Raw genomic sequence first — 10,894 nt, forward strand, 5'->3', positions numbered from 1 at the left:
TGGCCTTCTTGCGGGTCCCTTTCTTTGTTGGAGCAGGAGAATGAAAAGAGAAGTCCTCCGCTGATGAAGATGGACTGACAGGGATTACCTCCTGCACTGAGAGTGTGCTGCTAGCAGGCTCTGGTGGTGGTAGCGCTGGAGCAGCAGGGTCGAAGGCCGCCGCCCATGATCGCTTGGGGCTCACAATGGGCACCAGCATTGGCATCTGCAGCTGGCGAGGCACGTGCATAGAAGTAGCAGCTCCCATGAGAGCATCAAAAGTGTGGGACCAGGATAGAACTGGCGGCAGAGGATGCCCGTAAAAAACCCTGGCAGCCCCAACAAAGAGGTTGTCAGACTGAATGTGAGGGGGTTTGTATAGGACAATGCCATAGGATTGTCATCATGCGCCTCCTCCATCCCAAGCACATCCTCCTCCGGCTCAGCATCAGGACCCTGGGCAGCCGGTGCCATGTCAGCATCAGGGGCGACAGGGTTAGCCACTATCACCTCCAGGTCGGGGGCCGGGGGTGCTTGATCAGCAGGTTCCGCCTCCATGTCACCCTGCGGCTGAGGGTCGAGGTCCACAAGCTCATGAACCGAGTCTGACTTATACTTATGCTCTTTCCTTATTACCGCGTTCTTACTTATACTTATGCTCCATTACCTTTGTCCATAGGATGATGACTATGGGAGCCAGGATAATGCTGGCGAGGTAATTTCTATTTCTTCCGACTCAACTTCTTCCCCCCCCAAACCGGCAAGGCGGATCTGTGCAAAAGTTCCCATGTCTCACCCCGAATGCTCATCTGGACCCCAATTTCCTTTTGAAGAAGGCGAGTTACACCCCCAAACGCCATACCCGAAGCCATTCCGGAGACTTAGTGTCTCGTTACCCGAAAAAGCAACTGGTCAAAAAAGGAAATGTGAGGTACGTTCCCACGACTATCTTTTCCTTGTGTAAGATTTGCTCGCCATTCATTCACTCCTTGAATTTTCGTTCGTCAGGTTTCACCTCCTTCATCCGGCGACACAGCAATGTCGACTCTCCCCCCAATGATTCGTGTTTAGGGGCAAGTTCCTTTACTAGCCTTGTTTCCTTCCCAATACTAATGTCTGTCTTAACTTTGGTGCCTTTACATCTCAGAGCAGAAGCAAAGAAAAGGAAAACTGGCGAATCATCTTCTGCTCCTAAGGCAGCTGAAGTGTTTGGTATGAGTGCCTCTGTCCCAGAATTTGGTGCGGAACCAGCGACGACTCATGATGACCTTTTGGATGATTTTCCTGATGTACGGATTGATCCTTCAAGCCCTCTGAAGGAAGTAACTGAAAATGTCAACCCGCCAAGCTCTTCCAAGGCGCCTGAAGACCTAGATACAGTAGTTTTTACTGGTACTGGTTACTCTAAGCCTGCAACTGCGGTGTTAACCAAGCATACGGCAAAAGACGCCCCAACATCACAGAAGGATATCACCAAGCTGAAGCTTCCCCATAATGAAAATTGGAGTTTGAAGAATTATACTCCCGTTTTGTGAGCCGCTTGGAAGCTAGCCGAGAGATGGAGAAAAGCCTGGCCAACTTGATGTGAGTCAAACATGAGGTATGACATTTTTATCTTTGTGAATATATCCTCCCATTAGCCCACAAAAAGGGCGGGTCATCCATGATGAATCGTATTTTTTGCATCATTTTAGCAATGTGTAGCCCCAAGGGCCGGGTCATCTTTTGAAAGATGAGCCGGGTCTTGAATATAAAAACTTCTTCAACCTGTAGCCCCCAAGGGCTGGGTCATCTTTTGAAAGATGAGCCGGGTCTTGAATAAAAACTTCTTCAACCTGTAGCCCCCAAGGGCCGGGTCATCTTTTGAAAGATGAGCCGGGTCTTGAATAAAAACTTCTTCAACCTGTAGCCCCCAAGGGCCGGGTCATCTTTTGAAAGATGAGCCGACTCTTGAATAAAAACTTCTTCAACCTGTAGCCCCCAAGGGTCGGGTCATCTTTTGAAAGATGAGCCGGGTCTTGAATAAAAACTTCTTCAACCTGTAGCCCTCATGGGCTGGGTCATCTTTTGAAAGATGAGCCGGGTCTTGAATATAGGTATGACTTGAAAAGAATCATACATTAGCCCCCAAGTGTCAGTGATGTTGCTTGCAATAGTTCTGAAACTTGCTTCCCCAAATTTTGTTTGCAGGAATCCTTGACTCGAGCCGACTCAACCTTGGCCGGTTTAAAGGAAAACTTAGCTGAATAGCAGGATGCTCAAGCTAAATTTGAATAGAAATATCGGATGGCCCTTGCTGACATGGAGAAGATGAAAACTGAACACCAGAAATTTGAAAAGAAAGCCCACGCCAAGCAAGCCGCCCTCTTGAAGAGGGTGGAACAAGTAGAGGAAAAGCTAGAAGCCGCTCTTCAAGAACTCTCAGGTTTAAAACATCATATCTCCAACATGACCCAAGATATCTGTGGTAAGGATCAATCCCCTTCATCTAAAAAGGGATGCAAAGAACATTGCAAATGCTAATTATCTCATTCCCTCCTTCGTAGGTCCGTGAGCCGCCAACCTGCAGAACGACTGCATTCTGAAGCTGAAGGCGATTTCGACTTTAATAGAACAGTTGTACACGGGAGGCATGATGACCATGAAGGTCGTGATTGGCAACAAGGAGCCCATCAAGTCCATAAAACACATTGCCACCGCAAGTGGAAGAATTAAAAAGGTCAGCCGCCCGGAAAGGAGCATTGACCACTTTAAGCCGGTGTTTGGCATATGCTCCTAAACTTAAGCCGGAGGAGGTAGCTGCTGGCTTTCCAGAATAGAAAGATGATGAGTCGGTTTTCGCCGAAGAGGACTACCACCATTGCGTGAAAGAGTCTCACTCCGTGGCGACTCGGCTAGCAGCCAGCCTAGACTTAGGGAAATACCAGGCGGCTTATGATAAGAACAACAAAAAGGTGACTCCTCCTTCATATGAAGTCACCAGCCTCACTCCACGATGCTGTAAGAATCCCTTTGACTTTGATGTCGATCTGTCTTCCATCTTCAGTGATGAAGACGAGTTCGTCGCCTTGACCAATTGCAATTGGAAACTGGGCGACTTACAGATCAAAGACGGTGAAAGCTCGAAGCAGGGTGACCCGGAGGCGGCTTGAACTGACTTAGTATGAAGTCGATTCTCCAAGAATATTTTGATCTCTTTCTGATCAGGAGATGATTCCCAGTTGGCCCAGTGAGCCATGTAATGTATTAGGTGTCAGGAAAACAGTATCACAATCGTACCTTATGTTGGATGTTTTGGAAGTTGCAACCTGCATCAATGTGAATCGCCTTTTCCAAACCTGTGTCATATTTTGACAAAAAAATTCTTCAACCTGTTTATCAGGGAAAACACAATAAGCTGACTCAATGAGTCGCAGCAAGTAATAAGCCGGCCTAGTGGGTCGCGGCGAGTTATAAACAAGGAGCTGGCTCAATGAGTCGCGGCGGGTTATAAACTTTTTATGAAACCTCGTGGCAATGCCACAAAGATAGTCATAAAAAATGCCACAAAGATAGACAAAAAGTTCTGACAGGATAGGACGAGTTTGCAAAACTCTAGTGCTACCCCAAGAAGGCTTTTGCAACATCCCAAATTATTTAGACCGTTTTATCAGGCGCGAGTGAGGCTTCAGTGAAGCAGGTTCCGTGAACCAATGGTTTGTCTATTTGCCGTGCGTTCGCTCTTGCGAGTACCTTTCATGTTTAAACCAAGACAAGTTCAGGGTCCAAAGTCGGATTTGCTTGCCAAGAGTACATGGGACCATAGGGCGATTTGTCCAACACACGGTCCAGTATAACCATTTGTAATGCGTTAATTTTTCGCTAGCCAAGAGGGTATTTAGGCTGAACTCAGTGAGTGGAAGCCCCCAAGTGACCTATGATTAGGGAAAAACCAAACATAGGATTGCAGAAGCGTATACGCTCTTACTGCAAAACGACTTGGGAGCTAGTAGCCCCCAAGTAAGTCGGCTTAATTCTCAAAATCACATAAGGCGCCCATGTTTGAATGTGCAACGTGGCAACTTTGGTCCTCTTTGGCTTACCAGTATCCAGTTTTGAAATAAGCGCAGCATGGCGACTTATGCTCTTTGATACTGATAGCGTCCATGCTTGGACGACTTATAGAACAATAAAGACTCATGCTTTCAAGAAGCTGAAACAACAAAGGACCCCGAAGTTCGTGGGCGCCGGCTTTATTTCTTTATAAATAAAAGATTGCAAATTTGAAATTGTAAACATAAAATAAGGAGCATGTGGCTCTAAGTGTAATATAGCCGCAAGTGGGCGATGTTCCATGGGCGAGTTGTCTCAACCTCCGGGCGAAGATCCACCAAGTAATATGAACCGTTACGTAGATTCTTGTTGACGACAAATGGTCCTTCCCATGGCGGGGATAACTTATGCATACCAGTATGGTCTTGAATCAACTGGAGCACTAAGTTCGTGGATCGATTTGGGGTGGTTCTGATGCTCCATAAAACTGAAGGTAGTTCGTCAACCCAACATCCTCGGGTACGTTCCAGAGGTACCATAATTTGGGGCTTGATTCCTCACAGTATTTCTTGATTCGCCCTCTCTGCCTATCCATTGTACTGAGGGTGCGCAACTGCAGAAACGTCAAGCCGGATGTGCTCCCTTGCGCAAAACTCTTGCGTAGCGCCTTTTGATAATTTAGTACCATTATCAGTAATGATACTATGAGGATACCCAAAGCGGAAAATCAACTTCTTCAGGAATTTGATGGTCGTGTCTGCATCACAGCTATTAACCGGCTGTGCTTCAACCCACTTGGTAAACTTGTCAACCGCCAGTAATAGGTGAGTTTTTTATTGGAAGACATTTTGAAAGGACCAACCATGTCCAGCCCCCAGACCGCAAATGGCCATGTGATTGGGATCATCCGTAATTCCTGAGCCGACACATGCCTCTGACGCCCTAATTTTTGGCAACCATCACATCGGCGAACTATATCCTCAGCATCCGCATGAGCCTTCAACCAGTAAAACCCATGCCTAAAAGCTTTGGATACCAGGGAGCATGACCCGGCATGATGACCACAGTCGCCTGCATGAATCTCGTTAAGAATCGCACGTCCTTCCTCAGAAGAAACACACCTTTGAAATACTCTGGAGGTGCTTCGCTTGTGCAACTCGCCATTATGTATGACCATGGACTTGCATCGACGGACGATCTGGTGGGCCAACAACTCATCAGTAGGTAACTCGCCTCGTGCTAGATACGCCATGTAGGGGATTGCCCAATCCATGGTAGCACGGGGAGCCGCCACAAGTTGAGACTCAGGATTAGGAACTGCCAAGTCTTCCTTTGAAGGCAGCCTTACTGATGGGTTATGCAATACATCCAAAAAGACATTAGGGGGACCGGCTTACGCTGTGAACCGAGGCGCGAAAGAGCATTCGCCTCCTCGTTGTGCCAACGATCAATGTGATCCACTTTATAGCCATGAAAATGACCCGCCATGTCTGACACGGCTCGCCTATAAGCCGCCATTAAGGGATCTCTGGAATCCCATGTGCCAGAAACTTGTTGTGGTACTAGATCTGAGTCGCCCAGACATCTGACTCGGCTGAGATTCATCTCTTTGGCGAGTCGCAACCCATGGAGCAGAGCTTCATATTCCGCCGCATTGTTGGTACATGGGAACATGAGTCGGAGGACATAACAAAACTTGTCACCTTGAGGCGAAGTCAACACCACGCCAGCCCCCGAGCCTTCCAACTGCCTAGACCCGTCAAAATAGATAGTCCAGTATGTGTGATCAGGTCTGTCTTCTGGAATCTGCAACTCAGTCCAATTGTTGATGAAATCCACTAGTGCTTGAGACTTAATGGTTGTACGAGGGGCATATCGCACATGGTGAGGTCCCAACTCAATGGCCCACTTAGCAATTCGTCCAGTTGCTTCTCGATTCTGTATGATATCACCGAGGGGAGCAGAACTGAGCACCGTGATAGGATGTTCTTGAAATTAGTGTTTCAACTTCCGACTCGCCATAAACACCCCAAAGACCAGCTTCTGCCAATGTGGGTAGCGATGTTTGGAGAGGGTTAGGACTTCGCTGATAACGTATACTAGTCATTGAACCAGGTATTCCTTCCCTTCTTCTTTGCGCTCGACAACCACTGCCATGCTTACCACTTTAAAATTGGCCGCGATATACAAGAGCATAGGCTCTTTGTCAGTTGGAGCAGCCAATACAGGCGGCTTAGCTAGTTGTTGCTTCAGGGCTTCGAAGGCTTCGTTGGCTTCATCCGTCCAAACAAAACGCTTAGTTTTCTTGAGCGGCTGATAAAGAGGGATGACTTTCTCCCCAAGGCGACTTATGAAACGGATTAGGGCCGCGATGCGACCCGCCATGCCCTGAACTTGATTGATATTGGCCAGCTTCCCCAACAAAGTTATCGCTTCAATTTTATCCGGGTTAGCTTCATTGCCTCGCTCCGACACCAGAAATCCCAATAACTTTCCCGCGGGAACACCAAAAACACACTTGGTAGGGTTAAGTCTCATCTGACACATGCACAAATTGTCAAAAATTTCCCTGAGGCCTTCCAAAAGTGATTCCTTCTTCTGGGACCTGAATACGATATCGTCAACATAGACATGAACATTGCGTCTGATCTGGCTGTGCAGGCAGTTCTGGATGCAACATTGATAAGTCGCCCCGCGCTCTTGAGTCCAAACGGCACGGACACGTAACAAAAGGCTCCAAAGGGGATTATGAAGGACGTTTTCTCCTGGTCCGCCACATCCATCTTGATCTGGTGGTATCCTGAGTAAGCATCCAAAAAACACAACCGCTCGCAACCCGTCGTAGAGTCAATGATTTGATCAATGCAGGGAAGGGCGAAGGGATCCTTTGGGCTGGCCGTGTTGAGGTCGGTGTACTCGATGCACATGCGGAAGGTGCCATTCTTCTTGAGAACCAAGACCGGGTTAGACAACCATTCAGGATGGAAAACCTCAATGATGAACCCGGCGGCCAAAAGCCGGGAGACTTCCTCTCCAATTGCCTTATGCCATTCTTTGTTAAACCGGCGAAGATACTGCCGAACCAGCTTTACTTTAGGGTCAATATTAAGATGGTGCTCAGTGAATTCTCTCGACACACCTGGCATGTGTGAAGGTTTCGATGCGAAGATGTCCCGATTCTGACGGATAAATTCGATGAGCACGCTTTCCTATTTGGGATCCAGACCCGTCCCAATGGTGAACTGCTTGGTCGAGTCACCAGGCGTGAAATCTATCACCTTCGTGTCATCCGTTGGTTTAAACTTGAGGGGCGGCTCTGACTCAATTGTGGGTCTCTTGAGCGGTGTCATATCTGCCGGCTCAACATTGGCTTGGTGAAACTTGAGCTCCTCGGCCGCGCAAGCCGATTTGGCATAAGCCGCGTCTCCTTCCTCGCATTCTTGGGCTATTTTCCTGTCCCCATTGATCGTGATAGTCCCCCTAGGACCAGGCATTTCGAACTTGAGCTAAACGTAACATGGGCGGGCCATGAACCGAGCGTAAGCTAGTCTGCTGAACAGTACGTAGTAAGGGCTCTTGATCTTGACCACCTCAAACTTGAGGGACTCACTCCTATAACTAGACTCCGTGCCAAAAGCTACGTTAAGTTTGATTCGCCCAATAGGGTATGCCGACTTACCCGAGACAATATCGTGGAAAACCGTGGAAGTTGGCATCAAGTCTTTCTCTAAGAAATTCATCCTCTGGAAGGTATCGAAATATAAGATGTTAATGTTGCTGCCACCATCCATAAGGACTTTGGAAAGGGTGTAACCTCTGACTTGGGGAGCCACGACCAAAGCCAAGTCGCCGGGGTTATTAACTCAGGGCGGGTGATCTTCCCTACTCCAGGTAATGGGCTGCTCAGACCAATTGAGGTGCTTGCGGAGCGCCGGCTCAACCATGCTAAAAGTTCTATGTTTCACCTTTCGGTCCCGTTTGCAAGTGTTGGTGGTGAACACGTGATATTGCCCGCTGTTCAACTGCTTAGGGTTATTCTGAAAACCGCCATTGTCATCCTGCCGCCGGGGATCACCTTGAGGGGGCGGTTGCTGAAACACGTCGTGCGGGTTGTACCGCTGTTGATTGTGAACCTGGTACTGCCCGGCATTAGACTGTGACCCGGCCCACGGGCTCGGGTTAGGGAACCTACCGAACGGGCTTCGGTGTGACCTGGGCATGCCGAACTGTTCCTGTCGCCCGCCTTGGTCACCTCCTTTACCTTTCTTGAGCGCCTCAGCTCGAAACTCCTGCATCACATAGCAATCCTCCGAAGAGTGGGTAGACGGCCCTTCGACAGTGGCGTGCTGTGGACAGGGGCCTTTGAGCATCTCGTGATAGTTGCGTGGTTTCTTCCCGCTGAAGCCCATTTTCTTCTGGCGTTGATTCTCGTTGCCGACATTTGTATTAGCGATGAAATCTGTGACACCTTCCTGCTATCTCGTTTTACTTTGTCTCATGTGGTTGTTGTTGCCCCGCCCCTGGAAGTGGGAGTGACCTTTTGATGACTCACCTCTCCTGGCGGTGCTAACCTTGTCGTCATCTTCCTCGGGATCTTTAGTGTCGTGTGACTTGGCATACCTGGTCAGGGTGTCTGCTACTGCAACAAAAGACCTTCCAACGGCGCCAGAAATAGGTGTGTCGATGGCACCAGGAATCCTTCTGCTACGGCTACGCCTTAAGGGACTTCCTTGGCAAATATGCAAAGGATTTCCCCCGTGGCCTTGGAGCCTTGCGTTGGTGTTCCCTCGAAGCGGAAAGGGTGATGTAGCGCAGTGGTGGTAAGTATTTCCCTCAGTTTGAGAACCAAGGTATCAATCCAGTGAAGGCGTATCACAAGAGCTTGCACAAACACAAAAAGCTTGCTCCCAACGCTATGAAGGGTTTGTCAATCCCTTATAGATTGTTTGCCAAGTGAGAATTCAAAGCAACAAAGTAACAAAGCAAAGTAAAAGCGAAAGTGGAAATGATAGGTGTGAATAGACCAGGGGGGCGTAGTGTTTACTAGTGGCTTCTCTCATGAAAGCAAGTAGACGGTGGGTGAACAAATTACTGTCGAGCAATTGATAGAACCACGCAAAGTCGTGACGTCATCTATGGCAATGATTATATCTATAGGCATCACGTCCAAAACAAGTAGACCGATACTTTCTGCATCTACTATTATTACTCCGCACGTCGACCGCTATCCAGCATGCATCTACTGTATTATGTCCAAAAGAACAGAGTAACGCCTTAAGCAAGATGACATGATGTAGATGGACAATCTCATATCTACGACAGAGCCCACCTTGTTATCCTTGATGGCAACTACTCAATGTGTGCCTTGCTGCCCCTACTATCACTGGGAAAGGTCACCACATGGTAAGAACTCAAAACCAAGCACTTCTCCCATTGCAAGAATCATAGATCTAGTTGGCCAAACAAAAGCCAAGACTCAGAGAGACTTACAAGGACATCAAATCATGCATATAAGAAATCAGCAAAGACTCAAATATATATCATAGATAATCTGATCAAAAATCCACAATTCATCGGATCTCGACAAACACACCGCCAAAGAAGATTACATCGGATAGATCTCCATGAAGATCATGGAGAACTTTGTATTGAAGATCCAAGAGAGAGAAGAAGCCATCTAGCTACTAACTACGGACCCGTAGGTCTGAAGTGAGCTACTCATGAGTCATTGGAGGGGCGATGATGATGAAGAAGAAGCCCTCCAACTCCAAAGACCCCTCCGGCAGGGCACCGGGAAGGGTCTCCAGATGAGATCTCGCGGAAACAGAAGCTTGCGGCGGCGGAAAAGTATTTTCGTGGCTCCCTTGATTTTTTTCTGATTTTTAGGGAATATATAGGCGCAAGATCTAGGTCAGGGGCGCCAGGGAGGCCACATGCCTGCCCACCACCGCCTCCCCCCTGGTGACGGAGTGGGGCTTGTGGGCTCCCAGTAGCCCTCCTGGCATGGCCCACAGGCCCCCTGATCTTTTTCCGTTCGGGGAAAAATCATTTCGGGGATTTTATTCCGTTTGGACTCCGTTCCAAAATCAGATCTGAAAAGAGCCAAAAACATAGAAAAAACAGGAACTGGCACTTGGCACTGAATTAATAAGTTAGTCCCCAAAAAGATATAAAAGGTACATAAAACATCCAAAGATGACAAGATAACAGCATGAAACCATCAAAAATTATAGATACATTTGAGACGTATCAAGCATCCCCAAGCTTAACTCCTGCTCGTCCTCGAGTAGGGAAGTGATAAAGAATGAATTTTTGATGCTTTCATGCTACCTAGCATAGATGTCCTTTGTAACTCCTCTTATGTGACGTGAATGTTCAGATCCATTAGATTCAAAACAATAGTTTGCTATTGACGTGGAAACAATAATAATTCAAGCAAACTAGCAAGGTAATCATGAACTTTCAAAATAACAAGGCCAAAAGAAAGTTATCCCTACAAAGGCATATAGTCTGGCTATGCTCTATCATCATTGCACAACGAAGTTAAATCATGCACAACCCCGGTATTGGCCAAGTAATTGTTTCACACCTTCACTTTCTCAAACCTTTTAAACTCTCACGCAATACATGAGCGTGAGCCATGGTTTTAGCACTATAAGTGGTGTGGAGTGTGGTGGAGGTTGCAAGACAAAACAAGGAGAAGAAGGTCACATTAACTAGGCATATCAATGAGCTCTGGAGATGCTCATCAATAGATATCAATGTGAATGAGTAGGGATTGCCATACAAATGATGCACTAGAGCTAAGAGTATGTGAAAGCTCTTAAAGAAAACTAGTGGGTGTGCATCCAACTTGCTTGCTCACGAAGACCTAAGGCAATTT

General features: G+C 47.5%; 1 protein-coding gene across 1 annotated transcript in view; it reads left to right on the plus strand.

Moving 5' to 3' along the window:
* Nucleotides 1-2,265: 2,265 nt before the first annotated feature.
* LOC123441936 (uncharacterized protein DDB_G0271670-like) overlaps nucleotides 2,266-10,894 on the plus strand; it is a gene marked incomplete at its 3' end in the record, with an annotated part of 11,556 nt that continues 2,927 nt past the window's right edge. Inside the window, exons 1-2 of the mRNA XM_045118101.1 lie at nucleotides 2,266-2,404; nucleotides 2,592-2,698. Of these exons, the coding sequence (XP_044974036.1) occupies nucleotides 2,266-2,404; nucleotides 2,592-2,698 (246 nt within the window). The remainder of the gene's footprint in view (nucleotides 2,405-2,591; nucleotides 2,699-10,894) is intronic.

The sequence above is a fragment of the Hordeum vulgare genome, chromosome 3H (genome assembly GCF_904849725.1).
Source record: "Hordeum vulgare subsp. vulgare chromosome 3H, MorexV3_pseudomolecules_assembly, whole genome shotgun sequence".
Lineage (NCBI taxonomy): Eukaryota > Viridiplantae > Streptophyta > Magnoliopsida > Poales > Poaceae > Hordeum > Hordeum vulgare.